General features: G+C 43.0%; 1 protein-coding gene across 4 annotated transcripts in view; it reads right to left on the bottom strand.

The window, feature by feature from the left end:
• The window catches only part of ASAP1 (ArfGAP with SH3 domain, ankyrin repeat and PH domain 1), a 350,132-nt gene that overhangs the window by 148,255 nt on the left and 174,166 nt on the right, over positions 1-27,711 (bottom strand). For all 4 annotated transcript variants that reach the window (XM_045078132.1, XM_045078133.1, XM_045078130.1 and 1 more), the window contains exon 4: positions 4,347-4,419. In XM_045078132.1, coding sequence (XP_044934067.1) covers positions 4,347-4,419 — 73 coding nt within the window. The remainder of the gene's footprint in view (positions 1-4,346; positions 4,420-27,711) is intronic.

A 27,711-nucleotide genomic window follows, 5' to 3' on the forward strand; every position in this document is an offset into this window, starting at 1 on the left:
ACTGCTGGGAAGCTACATTGAACCAATTCATTCACAAGCAGTCACGATTAAACACTGAACAGCCATTCACGGAGAGCTTCTCAGGGACCTATCCAGCCGCCATATAGCTACGCACTGCACATCTGTTGAGCCCCCAATACAGGGCAGGTAGAAGACAGGTAGAGTACAAAGCTGGAGTCGAGCTCCACTACTGTTGCAGAAGTTCGCTTGGCTCGTGAAGCTTCAGCCTCACCATCTATAATCTGGGGGTGATAGTGGACCTACCTCAGAGGTCTGTTCCGCTAAGCTTAGTACAGTCAACACCCAATGAACACCACATCCTCTGAGAGGTGTTCCACTCAGCACCCTTTCACACTGTATCAGATCCCTCTTGGGAAGCTCTGCAGCGTATAAAGTATAAATCCCTTCTGGGGGGCCACCTGGGTGTCTCAGTTGGTTAAGCAACTACCTTTGGCTCAGGTCATGATCCCAGGGTCCTGGGATTGAGCTCCGTGTCAGGATCCTAACTCAGTAGGTAGCCTGCTTCTCCCTCTCCCTCTGCCTTCTACTCCGCCTGCTTGTGTTCTCTCCCTCTCTCTGTCAAATAAAAAACAAAACAAAACAAAACAAAGCAAAACAAAAAACCAAAAACCTAACCTAAATCCTTTCTGGTTTGGTGATCTAACAGCCATCTCTCCCACTGAGCTGTAAAATTCATGAAGGCAGAGATTCTGTCTGATTTGTCTAATATACTCAACCCCCAGAATGGTATCATGTTAACATGCTCAATAAATACTTATTGAATTAATAAACTACGGTGACAGATACATAAGATATAAATGTAAAAGACACAGTAACAGCCCGCATCAAATGGGTCATGGGCCAGTGCAGCAGTTCTCAGATTTAGCTGCGTATCACCTGGGGAGTCATTTTATTATAATCCCAATACCCAGGTCTCACTCTAGAAGACCTCTTTGCAGGTGGGCCTGAGGGACCCCTGTGTTCATGTTTTAAGTGTTCTTAGGTGATTCTATTGAAAAGTCAGGGTTGACACTTGCTGGCCTAAGGCCAGAGAGAATAGTCACCAGTTACAATACAATGGGATATATGTTCTCATACAGCAGCAAAATGATTTCCCGTGATAATAGAAATGCCCTGGGTCTGTGCTGTCCCATGCCAAAGCGGCCAGTCACACGTGGCTACTGAGCACTCAAAATGTGACCACTGAGATTGGGGGACGTGGTTTTCCACCTGATTTGATTTTAATTAAATTTAAAAAGCCATTATGTGACTAGAAGCTACTCTATTAGACAGTAGAGACCTAAGGCAAAGCATACAGGAGAACCCTAACCCGGCTAGGGGTGGCAGTGGTCACTACTCAGCCAGGTGTGCGCCCCATTCACCAGGCAAGAACAATCTCATGGAGGAAAAGGCAACCAAATCGCACAAGTTCCTTGAACTATCTTTCGCATGTACAGGGACAGCCTCTCTCTCCTGCCATGCCAGGACAGAGGTGACCAAGGAAGCCCTTTAAACAGATGAAGCACATCCCTACCAAGTAGAAGAGACTTTGTGTGAGCAACTGAATGACGTGACTGTGGCCACTGCGGGACAGAGACGGGATGCGTCTTGAGCAAAGACTCTGAGGGGAGGAAAAGGAATTACGTGGAGCTACCAGCAGGATAAATAATACAGCCAGCCACTCACAGCTGCAAATCAGAGGTCTCTCTTCTGTGGCTCATAAACTGAGAGCCTCAAGCCTAAACTGTAACATTATGGAGAACTGACACTCATTCCCAAGGCAGCTAATGGCTCATTAAGCTCTTTAGAAAACTGGGCTGGTCCAGTGCTATTTGCAGAAGACTGAATTAACACAGAGAAGAAACCCATGCCACTGATCTAGCTGTCATTCTTTCCATGTGTGAAGCACCTGTCATGTGGCAGGAAGTCTGTTAAGTGGCCTTAAATGTTACCTCATTTATCCATATGATACTCTGCAAATTAGATATTATTTTCTCATTTCATGGTGAGGCAATTTAAGATTCACAGAAGTTAAGTAATTTGCTTAACTTTAACAAGCAGCAGTGAAGTCAGTGATCTACACTGTTTACTTTTCATAAAAGCTGTACTTTATTAAATAGATCTATTATTATTTTAAAAATCCCCATTGTTTTTGGTTTTTAAAAAATTGATTAATTAATTAATTAATTTTAGAGAAAGAGAGATCACAAATAGGCAGAGAGGCAGGCAGAGAGAGAGGGGGAAGCAGGCTCCCCACTGAGCAGAGCCCCATGTGGGGCTGGATCCCAGAATCCTGAGATCATGACCTGAGCCGAAGGCAGAGGCTTATTAACCCACTGAGCCACCCAGGTGCCCGTTTTTTGTTTTTCCAAAACAGATCTGGATGATCACAATCAATGCTTCAATAAAGCCACTTGTAAATAAATTTTAAACATACTTTCACTGATGGACAGTATAACTGCATCCACATAAAAAGGTACATCAATCTTAAGTGTAGCATTTGATGAATTATCAAAAAAAGACTTAATTATGTAATCATCCCCAAATCAAGAGACAGAACAGTATCAGCACCTCAGAAGCTTTCCCTCTTGCCACCTCCTAGTTTTATGCTCCACCCACCTCTCTCCAAATTGCAAATATCTAGATAGGGACTACCATACTTTGGGAGTAAATTAAAATAAAGCTAAGGGAGAAGTTATATAATTTAGGCCAAGACTTAACACATTCGAAATACCTAAACATTTAAAACATCACTACATAAGCAGGCAATCAACTAATTATCCATCTTAATTAGAAGTTAGTGTGTTCTTGGATATAAAGAAACCAGAGAGGTATCAAGAACCCATGATGCGGAATGGGTTACCAATTAGGCCCAAGGGCTTTGAAGAAGACACTGACAGTTAGGTTTCCAGCTTATTGAGACTACTGATTCCCAGCTCTGATAAGGAGGAGAGATCCATAAAGTATCTGAAGCTCAATCTTTTTTCTTTTTTCTTTTTTTAAAATATTTCATTTATTTGACAGAGATCACAAGCAGGCAGAGAAGCAGGCAGAGAGAGAGGAGGAAGCAGGCTCCCCGCCGAGCAGAGAGCCCCATGTGGGGCTCGATCCCAGGACCCTGAGATCATGACCTGAGCCGAAGGCAGAGGCTTTAACCCACTGACCCACCAATGTTCCTTTCAACTCCAAAATTTTATGACAATTAGGAGTATGAATATAAATAAAATATAAAATTTATATAAAATATGAATGTATGGCATTTACTGAACTCTCCTGAGGTGATAGGCTCTTTACAGATATTAGTTCATTAACTCCCCTCAGCAACGGTAATACCACAATCTGTGCTATACAGAGAGGATGGAGGTTCAAAAAAGTGAAGTAACCAGCTTAAGGTCACATTGCTCCTAAGGGGCAGGGTGAGGGTACAAAGCCACACAGGTCCAACTTCAAAGCCTGTGCCCTTTCCGTCAGACTCCTGCTGCTATCCCCCGGGGCTTTGTCAGGCTACCGACTACTGCTTTCTCAGACCTTATCTCGGGTAAGTGAGCTTGTAGGGCGTACAGCAAGGATACCAAAAGATGTGAGTCAGAGACCATGAAACTCATTTTACATTTCCAAGCCTCTCTTCTTCCCTGGGGCGACAGAACCTACCGTTTCTTGTGGTTAGCCATTATTTATCTTAACTAGGTTTACTTCTTATCCCCACTTTTTTTTTTTTTTTTTTTTTAAGATTTTATTTATTTGTCAGAGAGAGAGAGGGAGAGCGAGTGAGCACAGACAGACAGAATGGCAGGCAGAGGCAGAGGGAGAAGCAGGCTCCCTGCCGAGCAAGGAGCTCAATGTGGGACTCAATCCCAGGACGCTGGGATCATGACCTGAGCCAAAGGCAGCTGCTTAACCAACTGAGCCACCCAGGCGTCCCAGAGAACATACTTTTGTTGCCAAGAAGACAACCGTCTCCGATGCCGATGCCGCTGAAACATTCAGTGACACAGGTTACCAGGCACGCCCTCAGCCACAAGAATAGACTCTGGATGGCAGGTCCCTCCAGGTCTCAGTTCAACCTCACCCTTTCCCCTTCTCTCTCATTCCCATGCCCAGCACCAATACTGATTTCCAAATGTGTACAGGTAACACGGCAGAGAGAAAGATCCTTATGTGCCTTACCCAGGCCACTGAGTTACAAACAGACCAACTACACAAGAGATGCTGCACAATGGAGAAAAAAGAGAAAAGCTGAATTTCTTTGACCTACTTATTTTTCCTTTTGTACCAAGCATCTTAAAGATAACAGAGAAAACAGTAGACATTATATATAATTCATGCTCTGCTTGGTAAGTACTTACCTTGACCGGAATTATATATTGCTTTTACAGACTTCTTCACTTTCTGCAAGGCTGTTCTATCTTGGTCTAGAGCCTAAAAGACAAAAACAGTGGGGAAAGGATGTTGGAAAACTTGGCAAATTAAAACTCATTCGTAATGGCATTTATTTTGTTGAATTACCATAGTGGTAGCAAGCGGACATATTTATGAACAGTGAACCATTTCCGAGACTGGAAGTGCCCAGTATCTGAGGAGTCCTGTTTGGGGGTAAATGCAGAGTCGTCCCACAAAGCTCAGTGTTGGGTGAAACTGACAACATGGTGGTCAGTTAGTTACCACCCCAAACTCTGCACGGGAAAGAAAATACCAGACACTTAAGAGAGGGTAAGATTTGCTTCTCTCACTGGGCGAGGGTGGCACCTCGGAAGGGACATTGGCAAGTATAAGTCATGAATGTCACATGTTCACGAGAACCTGATGGTAATTTCAGCCAGAAAGAAAACATTTAAAAGCATGTACTAAGAGTGACCTGAAGATTCTTTTCAGCATTAAAAAGAAAATTATGACATAAGGCCAGGTGTATTTTAAAATTCTGTTTGCTGAGAAAGGACACCATGGTAGCATGGAAAATGCTACCATGATGCTGGTAGTGCTTTTAAATGACTTCTTAGGTGGAGAATAAACATAATCTACATCAATCTACTTGCGCTGCAAGTTGGGGACGATCTAGGGGGCCGTCACTGCTGATTCTTCACCCGGGGGCTGGATATACAATTGTGCTCTATTCATGAAGACCGGCACTTAGGATACGTACTCTTCTCAGAAGGTGTACTTCAATTCGAAATCAAATTTAAAAAGGGTTGTATGCAATATAGATCTACATATGGCATGCTGACCTAACTTCTTAAAGTAACTTCAAACCCTTCTCTGCTTCCCGGAGGGTCAAAGATCCAGAGACTGGGAACCCCTGGATGGGGTGTCAAGATTTGGGCGTGAGCAGTAACAGCAGTAATAAGGAACTTCTGACATAGAATTTAAGACCATTCATTGTACACCCACATCCGTGACATCATCTACACCTCAGAATTTCAGAGGAGACAACTGAAGACCACTGAGGGTTAAGTCCTACCCCTGAAGGTCGCATGCAGAGACCAAAGGGTAAATGTGTTGGGAGCAGGCAGTGGTCACTCCCTTGTCCTGCACGATGGTCCTTCCTGCCACTCTAAACCTGTGGCTCAACTGGCTGCTTGCCTTTTCCCCCTGTGGATGCTGCTGGCTGGCAAGGCGGGTACCTGACCTACACCGGGCTCAGGCTCCTCACAGGTCTTCTGGCTTTGGGAATAGGGACCGCAAGGTGCAGATACTTTCTGGGGGATGGCCTGAGGCCCGCCACAGGTTCTGTCTCCAGCTACGTCTAACAATCTGGCCGGTAAGAATGACAGCCCATACACACAGCACCAGACACAAGCAGTGGCATCGGAGTCCTGCTCTCCAGCTGCATGCAAGGCCCAGGTCCCTGCTAACCTTCCTGCAGACTGAGAGCACCTGACAGTACGTTCCTCTAGCCCCGAGCTGGCTGAAGTGGGGATTCTATCACTGGCGACACCAGTCCTGAATAACAGGAGAACGGAGGCTTTTGGAGCACCGGCTACACCAGGCATAAGCCTCCTAGAGCAGATGTTCCAAGCAGGGGAGATACGTATGCTTTCAGTGTCTTCTCTCTTTGCACAGCTTCTTTATGAAAACTCCATAAAGCAGCAGCTAGGGAGATGTGATAGATGGTCCATGAATATTTGTAGAGAGGGAGGAAGGGAGGTAGGGAAAGATTAGTTGAGGTGTCCAAATCAGAGAGCCTGAAGGGGGTAAGGTCACATCTCACATGAACGTCTATCGGATCTCAAATCTAACGGGATGCTGAGGTCAGACTGGGTTTTTGGACGGCAAGAGTGACGCGGTCTCCACTGTGCCTGCTGCTTACATGCCACCTCCACACACTTGTCACAGCCACGTCCCACCTGCGCTTCTATTTAAAATTTTCCTTTAAACCCATTCACAGCTTCTACATTGTCCATAACTCTTCTAAGTGGAAGACCAAGATCCTTACCATAAACAGAAGAAACCCTAAAATCACTGTGTCTCTCTCACTATATAAAATGGTCCTCTGGTTACTGCCTGTGACTGTCTCATAGAACACCTGGCACCGCCCACCACACTTGAGGAAATAGTGTCTCCCGAGGCAGCTTCACGGGAGACAGAGTTTGAGTTACTTCATTACTTCAAAGAGTTGAGATCTGTACTTTAGAGAAAAGAGGGAACAGAACAACATTTTAGTAAATGGTAGTATGACACGAAGGGGGCTGAGGTGTACACAGACAGCCTCATGTGATTCTCACAAAAACCCTGTGACAGAAGTACTGTTATTAAATTCATTGTATAGATGAGGCAAACAGAGGTTTAGAAAGTTCAACTTGGTGCGCCTGGGTGGCTCAGTGGGTTAAGCCTCTGCCTTCAGCTCAGGTCATGATCTCAGGGTCCTGGGATCCAGACCCGCATGGGGCTCTCTGCTCGGCAGGGAGCCTGCTTCCTCCTCTCTCTCTCTGCCTGCCTCTCTGCCTACTTCTGATCTCTCTCTGCCAAATAAATTAAAAATTTTAAAAAATTATTAAAAAAGAAAAAAAAAAAGAAAAAAGAAAGTTCAACTTGGCCAGGACTGCAGGCAGGACTCTGAACGCAGGTCCCTGACCTCCTCACCGGTACCTCGTTCTGCGTTCCGCCAAGTCTGTGATGAACTGGATCCAAACCTAGAGCCCCATCTTAATGGGGGTGTTTTCAGAGACAAATCCAAGATGAGAAATTAAAAGCCATTTAGGGTGTTAGGAGCATTCAAGGGAAAGAAAGTAACGCTTAAAATAAAGTGCAAATAAGCATTCCTTTAAGAGACTGAATTTAATGGGTTTCTCTTTTGATAAACTGCTTTTGTGGGAAGGACATTTAAAAAACAATCCCAATAATAGCTCCCATTTATTATTTTTATATCCATATTCTTGCCTTTTTTTTTTTTTCCCCCCTGACAAAAACCCCAGGCTTTTGAGAAGTAAAACAGCTTGCTTGCCAAGTGACACAAATCCAGGAAGAGAAGAGCCAGCCTCTGCTTTTTCGACCACATGGCTGACCACGGTAGCAGGAGTGTGTGCCCGTGATCCCCCTGGAGCTTACCAATGCTTCACTATTTTTGAGAAAGGAAAAAAAAAGACCTGCTTCTGGAAGAAAATAACCTACCATTCAGCTTTGGGGAATGATGACCACATAAAGATGGATCCACTCAAACAGAAATTAATGAGTGGGCTTTAATGTCCTGCACAGTTAAGTGAGTTAATGGGTCCAAATGAGCAAAGAGATGTGGAAGATTCTAGGCATAACATTTTATGAGACCAGCTATCTGCTTCCCACCCCCTTTTTTTCCCCGCTGGGGAAAAGTCTCAGAATTTATGTTGAATTTTTACCAACTCATCTATAAATTAACACAGTGTGAAGTTCACATACATACTTTGAAAGGTTATTAATAACATCTGCATCTGACAGTCAGAGTCACAGTTAGGTATGGGTCACACTTCTCTTTTTCCACTCTAGCGTTTGGCCACTGGCACAAAGGAGCCCAGTGAAATGCCCTTCCACAGGCTCCAGTTGAAGAGAAGCAGGGAACGCTGTCGCTCAGTCAGATGGGGGTCCCCTCCAGAATAACCCACGTCTAAATGTGCTACAAACTGCCAGGCAAACAACACCTGCAGTGACAGCCTTTCAAATGTCCTATGCATAAAATTATATAAGGGCTAAGAGAAAAGAGGCAGATAACACAGGCTATGAAAGTATTATATTTCCCAATGTTAATATACGGACCTGCATTTCTAAGTATGCATCTGAAGTTGAACTCAACTCAAAAGAGCGCATGTGTGTGTAAGGGGGGGATGAACTAACAAATAAATGCATCCAGGAGAACATGCTGATCTCTAATAACAGAAGAGTACTTTCCCTATCCCCAATCCTGCAAGACAGCAACTTTGCATTCTCTCCGTTACTAATGAGCAGGGGCTTTAACATAGAGAAGCACTTCCGACCTGGAACTGGAGACGGAGAATCTTCACTGTTACTTCATAGTCCTATCAAGTCGGGTCATGTGAATGGGCAGAGAAGGCACAGGCTGTTGCCACGCTGAGAGAGACCGAGAGGAACCATGCCAACAGGGGCCTTACAGGAGAGCAGGCCACCAGAGGGACTCAGAAACGTTACACAAACCGGACATAAGGACGCAGAATGCCCGAAGAGTCTGAGGCCACTCAAGGTAGGACATGGAACCTTTTGTACCCCTCCAGGACAGGTGACATCCCTCAGTCACAGAAGAGCACAATGTTCTCAGAGATGCACAGGGATCGAGCCCGGCTTACTGCCAGCTCAGGATATCTGCACTAGCAGATCCCTTCTTCCCATGTACTTCTTACACGGCCTCAGACTAAATGCCCCTTCCTCCAAAGACCTTTCCACCGTCGACCTGTAGCAGTGCACGGCCTCAGACTGCCTGGTTGTACTCTCTGCTGCACTTCATGCTGACTCTTCCATGATGCCACGGCATCCCAAAATGATCCCCTTTATGACTCGTTTATTTTTACTGTATTTATTTCGCTGCACAAAAGCTCTACAAAGGCAGGGACCCATGTAACCTGCTCATGGCTAAATTCCCATTCCCAGTGCCCAGCAGATGGTAGATGCTCAAAAATGCTTATGAAACTACTAATGCCCGAATAAATACTCTCAGGTCCGCAAAGCAGAGAAGTAAGCAACACAAGACTCTCCTTGAAACTGGCTGAACAAAGTAAGGTTCTGGACGCAGAGAATGTGGCCCTCTGTAATCCTTCCCCTAACAGTTCTGAAGAGCCCAAGTTTAAATGGCTGTATACGTGACAGGTCTGAGCAGTCACACCCGTGTGAGAGATAAGACCATACCGTACTGAAAGTAATGGTTTAACAGGGGAGACAGAACTTACACATTCCAGGTTAATTTTCCACTTTAAAATATTCTGGCAACTTTCTTAAAGAACATTTTACTGAAATACGATATACTTCTGTTAAATGAGCAACAGGAGCCCTATTGTTATTCAGTAAGATTTTCTATTTCAGAATTACTTCCTACGCCTATGGCACCTTCTCTTCAATATACTCAAGTGGGAAAACTATATTTATTTTGGGTAAATGTGATTTTTGAAAATAAGCGTTAGTCTTTGGACCTGTATCTTATGCATACATTTAGAAAGGAAACAGTGGCTGTCAATAAACCAGCAGCACAGAATTTCTCAGAGATGTGCCAAGGTAGACAGCCATCACCCCACCCTCCAGGGAAGCTGAGAGCGGAATGTATTAATGTGCACCTGGAAGTGGCCAGCACAAAGCCTTGAGCCGAGCATGTGCTCAAGAACAGCTAGTATCAGCCCCGTCCCCCGAAGGTGCTTCTGAGACAGAAATTCCTGAAATATATGGAGTGAAAGCAAAATATCTTTGAAACAAGTACTCCTACTAGCAGAGTGATTTCTTCAATGAAAAAAGCCTTTTATTTACTTGGAAAAAAGTGGGGGGAGGGAATGTTTCCATTTTCCCACTTTTCCGTCGCATTCAGAGAGGTAATTGGTCTTCTAATACCCAAGAAGCAAATGTTCTCCTTTTGGGTACTTCCTGTAACAGGGAAAGCAAGGGAAGGCTACTTTCGCCGAATTGTGGTTCATACCTGACGGCTTCAGCCTTCAGCTTACCGGGTGATCATGCTCCCTTCGGGGAGGAGGGAGGACTGGGGAGCAAAGTGCTCCGGCTACCGGAGAGGCTGGATGCCTCATCAGCATCGGCATGAGGCCTCTGAGGATGAAACAGAGACAGAAGCTCTCGCACAGGCTCACTGCCAAATCAATACATTCATTATTTATCTGTTGTAAGGCCCCCCACACGACGGCGCATAAGTGTGCAAGTGTAATGTGAGTCAGAAGTAAGCCCAGAAAGTAACGCAGAGCACTGTGAACAGAGGCGCCAGAAGAGAACGACAATGGAAAATAACCGTTATCTCCAAAAAGAGGACAGACTGGGCACACCATGCAAGGATTTGCTCTGAGGATCATCCAACTTTGGATGTCAGTGTCATGTACTTGCTCATCCAGTGACCGCCTAGTCCACACTGAACAATACTCTGAGCCACGCACCGGTCAAGTGTGCCCGCTGAATACCGGATCTGTCTCTGCTTCCCTGGCCTCATGCCCCCTCCCTCACTGCCACCTGCCACAGCAAAGCAACAATGACAGAGCGTGTGCTAGTATACATGGGGAGCCCAGCACTGCTTTTAATAAGACTGATGAAAGAAGTTATTCAAAACTATAAATCCTTACTACCCTGGTTATCCACATCTTGTAGCATTGCACTCTTTACCTTGGATTTTTGATGTTTAGGTGCCTGTGTCTCTTCCCCTACTCAACCAACTAAAAGCACTGTCAGGATAATACTGATATATTTGCTTCTTTCTGTACATAAGATGCTTGGTTAGAATTTCCTGAATTGAATGAAAGAGACACACACACACACACACACACACACACACGAGGAAGGATGAATGAAGTCCCTGTTCTTATAATAAAATCCAGGACCCTGCAAGGCCTTATGTGATCCAGCCCCGCTGCCCTCAGACTTCTGTTCCCACACTCTCTACTATGCATGTCTAGGCCACACCAGTGATCATACTGAACCCACCAAGCTTGTTCCCACCTCAGAGCTTTGGCAACTACTAACATTGTGCTCCACAAGCTCTTCCCCAGATCTGAAGGGGCCTGGCCTGTTCCTTCTCTCTCTCTCATTTTTCTTTCAGTGTCCACCTCAAATGCTAGTAGCATAGACCCAATTAACTGGAGGGCTGAATGTACGAGGGACTGAGAATCCCCCCGTGACAGCCACAGCACAGCAGCAGTTGGGATGAGATTCAAGGAAGAAGCAACAGCTCACAGCATCTGCAAACGGGGACGGTAACAGCAGCATATACGAAAGGAAGAGGTAAAGATGTTAGCCTTTGTTAGTTTCAAGATTAATATGAGTTGAATGAGGCTACTACACAAGGGGAAATGATCAACTTAAAATAAAATTCAATTTGCATAACTTAGCCAAGAAATGGAAAGTTGACATGTTGTCCACAAATAGAGGTTTTAACCTGTTCATCGGTATTGTTTTAGGTTATAAAAGGTGTCCTTAAGATTCAGAGCCTCTGATATTCATACAGATTTCAATCAGAAACACTAATGTCCTCTACTGCCTCTATGGCTAGAGGGTGGCACAGGGTGAGCTTTGGCCCATAGATGCTAAAGATCCCTGTGCTGTCAGTGACTCAGGATTTGGCCCCACTTGGTAACTTATCTCACAGCTCAGGTCTGCAGCAAACACTCAATGTTCGCAATATTCACTGACTGATTCTAAGGATCTATTCCCTGCAGGGAAACACCACCGACCTATCAACCTTCCAATCCAAAGAGAAGATACTGCATAAACCTGTAACTCACAGAAGTCCACTTTCCGGGGTGTGCATAGATTACCATTAGGTGTGTAAACATCTTTAGAGCAGGGGCTATGCCAGGCCTAGTGGAGGAGCTCAAGAAATATCAATCACAGGAATCTGCCTCTATATTAAAAGCATCCAGAATTAAAAATATATAGAAAAGAACAATACTCACAAAATGCTATTTATTTCTCCTGAGCTTTTAATTTTAAAAACGTAAGTGTTTATTCCAATCACTCAAAGGAGGTACCATCTTAACTAATGTAAATACAGCAGCATCAGTTTTTGCTTGGGTGATGCATATAGAAATACTCATTTTCTTTCTTTCTTTCTTTTTTTTTTTTTTAAAGATTTTATTTATTTATTTGACAGAGATCACAAGGAGGCAGAGAGGCAGGCAGAGAGAGAGGGGGGAAGCAGGCTCCTGCCAAGCAGAGAGCCCGATGCGGGCTCAATCCCAGGACCCTGGGATCATGACCTGAGCTGAAGGCAGAGGCTTTAACCCACTGAGGCACCCAGGTGCCCCAGAAATACTCATTTTCTAACCTCCCCAGGGTGCATCCTGTTTTGCAAAAGTCAGTCACGTCTATGAAGTATCGATGAAATCATTATCTTTGTGAAGGCCAAGGACTTTGATGTAAACCACCAAGCCTGCAAAGGCAACCTTACCGGAGTCCACTATGCAATGTAGACGGAGGAAGCTGAGCAGGCAGAAGAGCCTGCCTCCCTACCCCATCCTCCAGGCCTCTCCTCCTACAGATGAAACAAGCTGACCCAGAGATGGAAACTGTCCTCCGAGAAAAGGGAGGGCCTGGTCATTTTCATATTCAGTACTCTCGTTTGGTAAACCACTCTGCCTCCTGCACTGATGTCAGGATCCAGCCATTTGAACAAAGAAAGTGGAACAGATCTCCTTCAATATCCTTAGGGTTAGACCAGTTGTCTTAAAGAAGTACAGCCATCACATCATTTCATGATGAGACCCTAACCCACCTCCAAGGGTAAGCCAAATCTTGCTTTTCTTCATGAAGCCCCATCTCTGCCCCTAACACCGAGAGTTCTTGCTGGTCCCATACCACCTGGCACTAGTTACCCTCTGGTAACTACCATCTACCTACCAATTGTCCACAGGTCTAGGTGTTTATCAGTGGTCATGGAGCCAGATGCCATCCCAGGAAGAAGTACGACAGGATGGCTACAAGCCCAAGCGCAGAGCCCAAACACAGGTGTTTCCTTCTTCTCTTCCGTTCCCTCCCTGTCCTCAGATTCTTGTATTTGCTCATTCCTGCCTCTGCTGTCCCCCATACTGACGACAATGATGACAAAATATCATGACCATGTTTTCTACACAATATCTTATTTAATCCTCACAGGAATCTTTAAGGAGGCTTCTATTACCCACACCTTACCATAAGGAGACTGAAGCTGAGATGGTCTTAGACCCCGCAGTTGGTCAGAGACAGAGCCAAGACTCAAAACCTGGTTTTCTGGACCTTAAAGCCTGTACTCAAGTGTCGTGCACTCCAACCTTCCAATGTGACGCACTGAGGTCTACAGGATGAAGGAACCTTTAAAAAAAAAATCAGTCGGCGGAGGGGCGCCTCGCTGGCTCAGTTGGTGAAGCACACAGCTCTTGATCTTGGGGCTGTGGATTAAAGCCCCACTCTAGGTACAGAGATTACTTGAAAATAATAAAAAGTCCTTAAAACAAATCAGCCAGGGACTCCGTAATCGAGCCTCTAAGCAACTTCAAAACCCTTTTCCTTCCCATTCTCGGAGTTCTCTGTGAAGAGGCCAAAGAGGAACTGACTAGCAGTGCTTTGCGGGAAAACTCAAGCAGCTCTTTCAGGAAGGGACAGGACAAAAAGCAAAGTGGGAAGAAGGCAACCTGCAGCAGGTCGGGCGTGAACTACCCATCAACCATTTCATGTCGCTCCACCTGCTACGTACGGTGCTTGGCATTGTGGGCGTTAGTCAAAACCACACAGTGGCTTTCCACTGAGCCTCGGGTGTAGCCCAGAAATGGCGGCCTCTACGGACTTCATGACCTAGGACCTACACACTTGACGCCGGGCATCATTTTCCCGAAAACCGATAGTTGGTGTGTGTACCACACACAGGATTCGTGCTAATATGGAGATGCACAGGCTTGTGAAAGCTTCCAGGTACACTTAAAAATACCAGGGACTTATTGAAAGACACCAGTGAGAGTGACTGGTAGAAAAATCTATTGAAAAGAAATAAAATTGGTTGACTTATCTATCCTTGGGGTCAGGAAAGAAAACAAGAATCTGAGGGAGAGCTTCCCTACCTGGTATTTTTAATCCAGCTCTGGCCCACAGAAAGGTCACTTGGGTATGCAGGCCATGCCGAGAAATGTGAGGGGGATGAACAGGAACACCTACCAACTATGTCCACCTACCCACAGCTACCTGCCCCTCCTACATGCCAAGAACCATCTAGATAAAGGGATAGCTGGCAAAAACGAGACCCTTCTCTTCTTTAAAGCGGATGACAGAAAAGAATTGAGTGTAAGCAACACTTCTGAAGAGATATGCTTGGTGTTTAGAAGCCCCAGTGAGACCAGGTGGCCAAAACCACACAGAGGATAAGGATTTGGGCAGCATTCAGACCATGTAGGAAGGAAAAGCCAACGCATGGAGTTTGGTTTTTCTTCTGAAAGCAATAGTTAAAGACAGAGTCCCTGGGGTTTTAGAACAAGGTGACTAGTCCTGCCCTTCAGAAAAACGACTCTGGCTGTTGTACTGGGAAGGGAAGGTAAAGAAGCAAGGTTGGAAAGGGAAGAGCCAACAGGCTGGGTATTTCACTAACGTAAATTCTCTTACGTCCTTCTGTTGTGGCTCAATTCACTTCCTCCTTTAGGACCACACCCCAAACTTAAGGCTTCCTCCAGAAATACTTACTCCTTCCTGTTTCGCACCTGCTCATCACCTCAAGATGCTAGACTCTAGGTCGCACCCCTCCCACCTAATCCTTTATATCCAGCAAGCCAGGGAATCCCGGGGCAGCAGTTCTGGAACCCATCCCCAAGGCTCCTTCCTTACAGCCGGATGTGGTCATGCCCTAGCGAGATCCCTTTATGGTCTCTGAGGGACCCCACCCTCACCCATCACCCGGATGGCAGAGCAGCCTTTCTAAAATAGAAATGCGACGGCGACACTCTCGCCTTAGAACCTAGAATAAAGCACAAACCCGCGCACAATGCCTTTTCCCACCTTACACCACACTGCCCTCGGACCCCCTTTGTCTTCAGCTCACTTTGTAATTCCTAGCCCTCCAAAGTAACGGTGCTCGAATTTTGGGTCTCTATTCCAATTCCAGTGATGCCAGTTCTTTCCTTTCTCAATAATACTCTGTCTTTCGTCTTCTTAACAATCTTGCATACTCACACTCAACCTTAAGACTGGGTTTTACCACCTCTTCTGTGAACCCCTCTTCCCCTTCCTGCCGAGACACTCTCTTCAGCCCCTAGTGCTACGAAAGCACTTACCATAAGGACTTTTTTCTTACACTTCTATCACCAACAAATGGTAGCTGTTAAACTTTTAAGATACTACACATGTATTTATTTTCATTCCCCCACTGTAGGCCAGCTTCCTGACCCCATCCCAGGGCTGCATGTGCTCAGGTGACCTCAATGTTCATAGTGGGCAGAGAGAATCCCCTGCAGGACCCTGGGCACCAGACATCTAACTCGGACTCTGCTCATCAGACCTCTCAGGCTCACAGCTTCCGGATGAATAAATCTAGAAAAATGGTCCACACACATCTCTTCTGGCTCTGACTGTCTGAAAGTCAAATATTTTCATGTCCTAAGGCCATTACTATTCAACTCTCTTAGCTTGTTAGATTTTAAGTGAAAGATGGCTTAATTTTTTAAAAAGTATCAACAGTGAATGGTTTCAGGGAAGGACCACACAGATAAGATTTCTATGTGATTAAAAGATAAACCACAGTTTTGGTTTATCAGATTCTATCAGATTTATCAGATTCTAATTCCAGCCATTTTTGTTCTTTGGGTAGCCCCTGTCCTCTAAGAAATGTTTTGAAAAGGACATCTTGAATTTGGTATTCAAAGACTCTATCAATTACATAAAACCAGCATTACTATGCCTTTTAAAAGATTTAAGTCAGAATAAGTGTCCAGGGCCAAAAAACTGGTAAATGGCAAAACCAGGCTTTTCACTCTGTGAAGTCTAACTCTAAATTTGATCTGTGTTCTTTCTGCCAAATCTGACTGTCTAATTTAATGACATGCTTGATTCCCCCTCCTATCATGCCCAGGTATGCCGCACTCTAGGTTTTCTATAGACTCATGTGCCCAGCTTCTGAAGACAATTTCAAGGGAATACAAGCCATAAGCCATCTCTTGTGTATTTTCCCAGACAAACATCAGCGCTGTGGACTGCAGATCTGATCACTGTTGGTAATGTGTTTTACAAAGAAAGACCTAATTTGACAGAAGAGATCCAGAAATGCCAGTTGCACATTTGCATGAAGATGATTACTAAAAACGAATGGCTGTTTTTCACAAAAAAAATTGATCAGGTTGAAAACAAAAAAAGTGAATTAAAGCAGAATTCCCCACACTGTGATCTGTAGAAAACTGTTGAGAGATAGTAGAAGGTACTCTTGGGGAAAAAGAATTTGCGACGACTTTGGAAAATACTAGGTGTTAGCTGTACCTCTTTTTTGGAGATAACCAATGCACAACAGACTATCAAAGACTGGGATATTTTAAAGACATGGCTTTTTAACTTTACAACCCTGCAATTCTCAATTAAAATAATTTAATAATTAAAATCACACCTAATCAGCAATGTTGTTGGGACATCAATATAGGAAACTCTATTTCAAACAAACAAACTAACTAACTAACAAAGTTTGGGGCGCTCAGTAGGGGGTTCAGTTGGTTAAGTGTCTGACTCTTGACTTCAGCTCAGGTCATGAACTCAGGGTCATGAGATAGAGCCCCACACTGGAGTCTACACTGGGCCTGGAGCCGATTAAGATTTTCTTCCTCCCTTTGCCCCACTGCTCGAGTGTACATGTGCTCTCTCAAAAAAAATCTAACAAAATTAAATCTCAAAAAATATACTATGTGTATCGGTTAAGGAGGCCTCATGATAAAGAGGCCAATGCAGACAACAGATACTATTAGAAGAAGACAAATGACTACAATAAATTTTTAACAAAACTAAGATGAACTAAGAGGGAAAAATAATTACAACAACAGAAAAGGGAACAAACTTGACATCTGTAACATATAATTAGTATGTGGAATTCTTATTTTGCTGCTGTAGAGAGCTAGGAGAATAGGAGGACAAAGAGGCCACAAGAAACTGGAAACAGTAAATATATGCAAATAATTTCAAACACACTAATGATTTTTAAATTGCAAGTAAAATGATACTAAAGTGTCCCTTTATCCTAACAGAGTTATAACCAGTAGGAAAAGTGATACAAAATAACGAAGAGGCTTCAGAGAAATAGTCATAATTGATTTAAAGGATAAACTGTATTCCAAGTCACAAAGCTGCTCTTATATTGGATAAGAAATTCTGCTCTTGATCATTCCCATCTAAATTACCACCACTCCCTCAATCATAAACCAACAGAAGACCCCATAGAACACGTCACCAGGTTTTATAGTATGAAAGGCTGGAAATAACCTATATCTGATGACCGGGAAATAGCAAAGTAAGATATGAAACAAACTGGAAGGTTTATTGTATGGCCACTAAAACATAAAATTAGCAACAATTAGGATGAAGAAAGGACTGCCAGGTATTAAAGCAGCTATTACGTGTTGTGTGCAAATATTACACGGTACCACTATTTAGGATGTAAAATGACATGTACTGCAAAGATATGAATTTTCTAGAAATGCAAAGTTTAGAGTATACAGGGTGTTTAAAAGCTGTGGCTACCTAGGACTGTTACAATTAGGAATTTTTTTTCTTTTAAAATAAATTCCTTATATAGTACTATAGGACAGACTTAGTACTTAAAAATTGTTTTAAGTATTTTAACAGTGTCTTATAATACATTAAATGCCTGTTTCTTCCTAAACAATTACAAAAGACCCAGTAAGATGTTAACTTTCATAGAAAATGAGGGAGAAATAGTACATACTCTCAGTAATTTCCGTGTTGCCTTGCAAACTGTACATTTAAAAAATTAGTAGAATATTGTGTTTCCAGAGCTCCTGTCTGGGGCCAAAAAGAAAACTATAATCACAGCAATTACCTTGTGAACCTCTAATTTCTGTTGTAGTTCTAAAGTTCGGAGTAGCACACCCACCCACAAGCTCCATGCTTTCATCTTGAAGCAATTTCAGCTCCATTCTTGGGAAAATAATAATTATAGGTACAACAAGGTATTTAAAGACCAAAAAATAGTCATGCGAACACCATTTCCATGTTATACCATAATGAGAGCTCCTTAAAAGAATTAAAACCTAGACCGGAAAGGCATTTCCTGAGTCACATCTTTTCAGGATCCTTAGAATTTATCAGGATCCTACCTCAGAATAGGAGTCTTTGTTAGCAAACACATTAGGAACCACAGGGCTAGTGAGAGCCTTTTAACCTCCTACCAGCTCTGAAGTTCGACAGTGCTTTACTCAACTGCATGTCTGGGTCCTGACCTGATTCAAAACACGCTGCTGATGGCTCTCAGTCATTTAGGCTGGGTCACACAATTTTATCTAAAATGGAGAGTCACGGGACACCTGGGTGGCTCAGTAGGTTAAGCCTCTGCCTTCAGCTCAGGTCATGATCTCAGGGTCCGGGGATCGAGCCCCGCATTGGGCTCTCTGCTTGGCAGGGAGCCTGCCTCCCCCTTTCTCTCTGTCTCTCTGCCTACTTGTGACCTCTATCAGATAAATAAATAAAATCTCTAAAAAAAAAAAAAAAATTAAAATGGAGAGTCGCGTAAAAGCTGACTAGATGCTGGAATTTAAACATGGTGGTTAAGAACACAGAATGGAAGCCATTCTGCCTGGGGTGACATCCTAGCCCCACTACTAACTACGCAACTACGCAACTTAACCGAGCTGTGCCTCAGTTTCTTCCTCAGTAACCCCTATGACATAGTTTCGTGGATTAAGTGAGGTGATCTAAGTAAAGGAAGCACTCAGGATGGTGCTTGGCACAGAGGAAGCCCTCAACAAATGTTAGCTAGGATTTGCAGAGACAGTACTCTGATTTATTTTTTTCTCAGGCTCCCACGAGACATATAATTAGCAAGGACAGTTTTTACATGGCTGGTGGTGCTACTATAGAAGGAAAAGAACAGGGAGATGTAGATATAAACCTTTCACTCAGATGAGCTCTTTAGATCAGTGATCTCCCGAGGAGGTATATGAGATTTTCCATGGTGGTATGGGAAGAAAAATATTAGAACTTGTATTTATATTGTTTTATGTCATATAGAATTATACAGTACTACCATGAAGGTTATGTATGATATATATGTGTCGATATATGTGCCCATGAAATGCATGTGCAAGAAGGTTTTACAATGGACATGCCCAAAGCTGAGAAACCACAGCTCTGTTAATGAACATTAGATTTTTCTTCTCTTAAGTAAGAACTGTGCTGTGGGAAATGGGAGTAAGATCCTCCCAGAATGCAGCTCAGGGCTGTGTGCAGTCTGTATACAGAGAAGATGGTTCCACTGTCCAGTGTGTAAAAGGACACACTGTGTGAAAGGTTTTCCTTAAAGTAGCAGAAACCAATCTAAGGATATTTACATGGAAGAGATGGCATCCAGGGCATTCACATTGTTCTGAAATAGAGCAATACTTTGTATTTTCTTGTCATTTTTACTATTTTGCATCTGCTTTTCCCAACTGCCCAAATAATATCACAGTCTTTCCTTTCTGAGAAAATGAAGATTCAGAGAGCCTAGGTGACTTTTCCTAAACCTATCCGGGTAATAAATGCTGTTTTAAAACTCAAGTCTCCCAAATCAAAATTTAATTTAAAAAAAGGATTCCATTCACAGATGTTCCAATACCTTAAAGATATACTATGTTGCTAAAAGCAAATAAAAATGGGTATTTCTCCCAAGTCTGCTGTTTTCTACCACAAGGCATGTAGGATACACACTTTACCGGCAAAAACTAAAACAAAACACTTCAGAAAATTTTAGATTTGTCTTTGAACATAATACTGAACAAATCAGAAAGAAACATTTTGAATTTTACTTAGCTGTACAACTCTAAAATACTGTTTTCTTTTTTTTTTTTTTTTTGACTTCCCAACCTTGTTCATGGACAACTCAGTTCATGTTTATTCTATGTAAACAAACAGTTTTGCATGCAGTTTATATTCTGCTTTTTAAACTTAATATTATCCTGCAAACATTTTTGCTTATTTTTCTGCACAGGCCAATACCACTACAGTAGCTGCACGGCCTTCAATCCCCCTGATACATATGTCCTTTGTCTACCATCCGATTCCCGCTGCTGAGTGAATAGCCAGTTTTTTAACCTCCATAAATAAAGATATTTATTTTTAAGACTTACTTGTCAACATGGTTGTCAAATAATGAAGCTTCTTTGAATAAGGGTGATTTTCAGTTGTGTGTTTTTAAACATGATTATGAAATACTAGCAGCACTAATGATAATCTCTTACCGTATTAATAAATTCACAGGCCACTAAGTCACAACATTGACAAAAGGTCTTAAGTCTTTGACTTCTAAAAAGCTGTCACATACCAGAAATGTCACAAAGATCTAACTAATAATCCTCTTGCAAGTTACCAGGGATTGCGATTTAGGATAGTGGTTAACTCGATGTGTAGCCACCTTAAAAGGGAGCAATGGCTAACACAGACCACCTCCCCCCACTAGAACACTCCCTGCTCCCACACACAATGTTGGTCCTTAACGTGCACCCTTTCAAATAAAGCTTCCTCAGGAAGCCCGTTTGGATAGAATGTCCTTAGCAGAGGAATGCTCAGAGACCAGGGACCTATCGATTAAATGTGACTCGAGGAAAACAGGCCTGAGGTTGGTAGGAGAGTCTGCTCTGAAGCACAGAGGAGTATTATGCTCTACTGGGTATTGTTTCCATAAAGGTAAATCTTCCTGTTGACAAGAGCTTAAGTAGTTTTCTATAAATCAAGCCTCTGAAATTAAATCTTATTTCCTCAAAGATGCACATTAACATTTCAGAGAGGCTTTCTTCAACTCCCGTCAAGTTGTGTTGTTATTCTATCACAATGAGTCCTTTTATAATGTAAATGATCACCCCCCAGCGTTCAGACTTTGGTATACCAAACTTCATTGAAATGGGGCTGTATCTACCGAATATTTGGGGAAAAACCATCTCCAGTCTGAATTCACTGATCTGACAAATATCCAGTGGGAACCGCGTCCCAGAGTCAGGAAATACAGAGATGACCCCTGACCTCAGGGATCGTGATGAATTACCTCCATCACATTTATTAGGTAGCTGGACACAGGATATTTTTAAGCATGAATGCTTCCCTGTAATATGATATTTGAGGATAAGTGTGCCAAGGCAAAAATGTATTCACCTAGAAGTGAAGCATGTAGAAAATTCCAAAAAACATTTCAGAAAAATACAGCCTGAAAGAATGATAAAGAAAATTCAAAGTCTTCTTGAGAAATACATCAAAAAACTTTTACTAAATGACATTTTGTGGACTGAGCTACATTGTAAAGGAAGGGGCAAATTTCCTGTGAATGATTTGTTCAAAAGTGGTTTCCGCTTCAAATATCAAAAATTACAAAATTACAAATTACAAAAATACAAAAATAGAGCTGCAGCACTAAGGGCACTGAGAAAGCATCCCAGCTTATGATGGATGGTTTTACGTATTTGCTGCTGTTTTCCAAATGTCTGTGCTGTTTCTTTACTAGAGTCACACGTTTAGTGGACACTATACTGGACACCCTCAAGGGAAGCTCCCCCTCCAAAAACTTTGTAGCCGCTGTGGTGCCACCCAGCACAATAGCCAGTGACAGTCTGTGATCTAGATACCCCAGAGATTCCCAATGACTCCACTTCTCAAAAGGGAACAAACAGCTCTCTCATTCTCCAATGACAAGGCCCACTAAGAAGAGACAAGTGGTTCAGACCCAGACCTGGGCGAACCCCGTAGAGTGTGGCTAACAGTTTGCATGGCACAGCTCCGAAGGACCTGGTGATGTGGTACTTCCTTCCATGAGCTTTCATCTGACAAAAGTGTGGTCATGTACAGGGTGGTTCTAGGGCTTTTATTTAGAATATCCTTAAATTTGAGAACTCTTCACTTAGATCAGAATTTCCTGAAATCTGAGCCAAATTAACCTGTGAGACAAAAAGTATCCGCAGTCAGTAAGTTTGGGAATCCCTCCCCAAACCCCGCCATACACGCTTTGAAAATTCAGAGAAAATTAATACATTAAAATACCATGAGATTCCGGTTTAAAAAAAAATTTTTTTTAATTTAAACTTTAACAAAGTATTTCCCAAACTTATTTGGCCTCAGAAACATACTTCCCACCTCTATCCTTTCTTAGAAGTGCCTACTAATGTCTCAGAACCAGTTCTCCACACAATACAGTTTGGGTAACACAGACTTGGATCATAATATTCCAGAAAATCTGTTGTAATTTAGATCAGAGAAAGCAAATGGGTGGCTCACAGTCTAAATTCAACTTGCCTGAGTTTATTTTACATGGCTTGCATAATTATCTTTTGTAAATTCTGAATTAGCTTCCAAACATTTAAAACTTGGGAGATTTAAAATAAAAAGTCAGAAGTCCAACCTTCCCTATAAAATGCCTTGGTTGAGCTGAGCTCACTTTTCAAGAACGATAAAGATCAGGACCTAAGGAGGAGGTGCCAGTCACTCTTGCCCAGCACTGGCGCCAAAGTCTCCTATGGATCCTGCCTGTGTTCTGGGCGCTGGCACAGGATGGAAGTTGTTAGGGCATGTTTAGGATGCTCATGGAGAAAGTCAGTGTCACTCTGCCCAACCCCCTCAGTCTTTCTCCTCCATGAAATGCATGGCCCAGTTGGTATACCGAGGACAATCCCCCTTTACACACATGGCCCTGGTATAAGTAACAGAGCCACGCCCACTCCTGCCCCATTTGGAGAAGTTATGTGGTCACTGGAGCTATAAAGCCTTCCCAGGCCTCCCTGATACTCACTCCTGTCCTCCACCCTCAAGTCTCAAGGACATATTTCAGCTCTTGAGGATGCTGAATTACTTACTACTTTCCAAGTGTTTCATGTGAGTGTTGTAAAAACACGACAGACATCAGAGCCCAGATGACCCAGGTCTGATTTCAGGCTCTGGTTCTGAATTGCTCTGAGAGTACAGGCAATTCCCCCAGATGGCTCTCAGGTTTGGGACCTGCATCCCATGGTTTGACAGGGCTAACAGGAAGGGTCAGAAACACAGCAAGTGCCTGGTACACAGCAGGTGTTCAATAAATAGTACTCTTAGTTCTGAGAATGGAACTCCAGGCAATTATGGCTGATCTGTCACCCAATTCTTATATTCCAAATGCAACAGTTTTGGGTTCTCATGGTATAGATATGTAATATATGAGTAGGACTGATTTGCTGACACCTTCCTTTGCAAAATCCCAGAAAATGTCCTTGTCTCAATTCTCATGTTTATTTTTTTCAACTTTAGGGTAGGTGACACAGGATCATTTTCCCTATCCTATCAATTTTAAAAATAAGTTACAGAAGGGAATCGGTCCACTTATTTATGGAATTTTTTTAATGTTTTAAAAGCTAGGGGTAGAAGTTGAAAAAGTTGAAATTCTCCCCACAGAGAATGGTTCACAAAATTCATGACCTGCATGATTTAAGAAATAATCTGCCTGTAATTGAGAGGAATAAAATTATGACTCACTCACTGACAGGGGCTGATTTTTTTCCCTCCATGCCTTGGGATTACTAAATAGCAAAGCATTCTCCCTTGGGAATTTCCCCAAAGTCTTTATTTGTTCCCCCAAAGCTTCAAACATTCTATTTCCCACTTCTTTTAAATATGTCCCCTTTCATTTCAGCTAATAACTGAAGTAATTTCTCACAAGTTACTACTATGGAAAGAGAACCTCAAAGTGGATGCTTAGATGTTTCGAATTCACTTTAAACCCTTGCCAGACCTCTTTTGTGAGGCTACACTGAGTGGCCCTGGATACAGGGCCTCTCCTGCTGTCTGACTTTCCTCTCAAGTCTAAAGCTGATATTGAAGGAATAGACGGACAAAACAAATCAAAAGACAGTGGGGCTCTGATCCATCAAGGGCCTTTTATGGGTTGGGTTATGACTACAGCGAATTTTAAAGTGAAATTAGCATAAATTAGGAATGCTGTTCTTAAAATCAAACTTAATGAGGCATCATTATGTTGTCATGCTCACTCACTAACTGGCTATGCCACATCACCTCACATGACCTCCACACATTTCAGTTTCTTATCATGGACAGGAAAGTGGAAAGGGAGGTGGGAAATACTCGCAATTTTGCAATGTCTTGATCTGAGGAAGAAATTCTAGAAGGTTGGACTGGAAATGAACCTCACACTTTCAGTGCATGAATTCCAAGACAAGCAAACTATAAATCTGGCTACTTCTTGTGTGAGGATTAAGAAGGGGTAAGGCTTTTAAATTAATTGCATTTATCTATTAGGTCCTTGGCTGTCCTAGAGATGATAAAAAATACCGAGCGCTTCCTCTGTCTTCAAAACATTTTGGCGATGATGAATAAAGGGTATGTTACAATTTCTTTTCTTTTTTTTTTTTCCTTTTGAAGGAAAAGGCCAACCAACACTATTTATATAGTGTCCTGTTAGTGGGAAAAAAAACCCCAAGAATTAATTTTTTTTTCCCATTCAGTAGGCACTCCTAATATTTCTGTGATAATGTAATGTATTTACAATGCAAGAGTAAGAATGACTTGATTAAATAAGTAAAACTGGAAGACCGTGTAACATATCCCGTACCACCGGTCTCCTCCTGCCAAATCACTGACAATCTCTGATTAAAGAGTTGCTCATCTTGCTGGGCCACAAGAACATGAACTTTGTGTAAAAGGTGTTGGGTCTTCTGTATCTCTACACTACAATGCTTCTGCCACTCTTCTCTATTTCAAATAGCCCGGAATTTATATTTTACTTGAGTGCAGGGCTAAGAAGACCTTCGAGATTTCTTATTCTAACTGCCATATTATATGTTAAAATAAAAGTAAAAACTGAATACTTGAGTGCAGGGCTAAGAAGACCTTCGAGATTTCTTATTCTAACTGCCATATTATATGTTAAAATAAAAGTAAAAACTGAAATCCTGAGAGGTTAAATGACTTGCCCAAGTTCACATAAGACAGTTTGACACCAGGACTAAACCCAGGTCTGTCTCCTGTTCCCACGATTTTCTCTTCATCAGGATGCAAACGGAGTTCCAGAATGGCCCTGGGATGATGCCACTTATGGTCCTCAGCTTGGAACCCTGTGGTATGGAAGATACTGGGATGACCTCCTGTGTGTAGGAAACACGGGCCAATTAGGCCCGTAAGGGGACCCACTGGGTCTCTCTCTGTGCTGAACTACCTACTTCCACCAACCAGGAGACTACTTTATGAACAGAGGTATACCAGGGCACAGAGGCCACAGGATGAACACAGGGCTTCTTTCCAAGGCGCTGAAGAACTGTGGGGGGAAAAAGTTTCACACTAAAGCAAATATAAACTGAATTGTGGCACATCCAGCCAAATCTGTTTCTACCCCCTCAAGATAAAACATGGTATTTTCAGGAAAATTCAAGGCCTCTTAGGGTCTCTTTCTCCTCAAGGAAAGTGATGCAGAAATGTAACCCACACTGATTCAATTATATGTATTTAGAAAAAAGTGTGGGAGTGGGAGAGGAATTCGTAGTTAAAAAGTGTACTTCTACCCACATAAGCCCCACTGGGAGGAGGTCATACCACTGAGACGATGGCAGTCAGAGAGCACTTACTTCCGGCAGCCTGGTGTATTCCAAGGATCTCACCAGCTTGGAAGTGAGTCTAGCGTAACCTGCGTATGTTTGCGTATGTGCACTTATGTGCACTTGTCATGGCCCCTAAATGCGAGCCAACCACTTTGTCTCGGGCTCGTATGAACAAACAATATACTGAGGGAAAACATTCGACAGTTGGTGCTAAGAACATGGGTCTTTCTAAGCAATTTTCAAGGGTATTCTCCTGCCTTCATGCCACTCTGTCTTAACGCGATGACTTAACCACCCCATACAGTTCAACCCTTCCCTCAGGAGTAAGTTTGAGGAGGATCAGGAAGAGGTGCCGAGCGGCAGGATGCATGAGAAATACTGGGATGGGGGGCAGATCTGTAAGCCTGGGGGGCAGGGAAGGAGTGGGGGAACCTGTGAGAAATGACTGCCTGTAAGACATGATACATGGGGTGTCCAACCCACTCCAGTCTAAGTTAAAGGCTGATAACCCCCTCGGGTGGAAGTTATCCTGAGGCCACGGCAGGGCTGGCCCAGAAGAAAATCTCTGACACCTGAAGAGATCACACAAATGGCATGTGTGAGGAGGCCAGGACTTGGGGTGGGGAGATTCTGGAGGGTGGGGGTTACAATCAAGGCTGTCCCTCCCGCAATTTTTGTTCTCTTCCTGGCCTTGGAACTACTGGCAGCCCTGGCAGCCCCCCCAGGATGGAGCACCTGATATCTTGTATGTACACAAGAAACATTTGCAGAGTGAATGCGTAATACGGTTAACAGGTATGGCGGGGGGGACCAATGGACCTTACAACTACAGCAAAAATTAGGACTATAGGCTCCAAAAATAAAAGTAGCCACCAGATATGGATGATAAACAGTAATTCATACTTTTCTCATTAGCTAACAACCAGCATGTGAGAAAAACACGTAGTTCACAGATTGTCTTCGTGTCCCTAGCTTTACTCTGGGGGAAAAAAAGAATACACGTGGGATTTCAGATATGTGGTTACAGAAGGTTTATTCACTGTCTTTTCAGAAAACACTTGGGATGGAAAATGATTCTTTATTCAGTATGAAGAAAGCAGTCTTTGAATGCTGGTTGAAATTCCTAGTTTCTCAAATGCCTTTAACTAATATTTAGACTATAAGAACCCCTCCTGTTCCATGATCCGTGTTGGAATAAAGGCTATCACAAAATTTTGAAAATGTTTATAAAATAGGCTTCATTGAAAATTCCCCAAAAAAGTTCTAGAACAGACCTCAAATACAAGTTTATCTTCAGAGGCATTATTAAATGCTTTGAATATTTTACTTCTGTAGCAGGATAAACAGAGAGGCCTGCTCCATGACCCAAAAGCCAGGATTTCCTTGAATGACACACTAATGAAAAATGCAAACCAGTGGAAGTCTTGACTCATTGGACTCGAGTTTGTTACATTCCAACCAAAGGTCTGCCTTGCATCAAGAGAGAAGAAATAGCTTTTGAAACCAAAAGTTATCCTTAACCCTTTGCCTCAAGAATATTTCCATTTGTGTATAACATGGAAACACCAAAAAACAAAAACAAAAACCAAAAACCAGCCCCTCCAAATACTTGATGAATTTATTAATATGAGTGGCTTCCATTTACTTGGCATATAGTGTCTGATTATGTGTGGTGATTGGTGATTGTAACATCTATCCTCAAAAAGCCCCAACTTGAAGATCACGCAAGAGATTGCCAGGTTTTGCAGCACAGGACACTCTTCCTCCAGCATTGCTAACCTGATCAGGGAAGATAGCTCGACCCAAGGACTTCCTAGCAAACCATGAT

The sequence above is a fragment of the Mustela putorius genome, unplaced genomic scaffold (genome assembly GCF_011764305.1).
Source record: "Mustela putorius furo isolate JIRA1106 unplaced genomic scaffold, ASM1176430v1.1 tig00000228_pilon_pilon_pilon, whole genome shotgun sequence".
Lineage (NCBI taxonomy): Eukaryota > Metazoa > Chordata > Mammalia > Carnivora > Mustelidae > Mustela > Mustela putorius.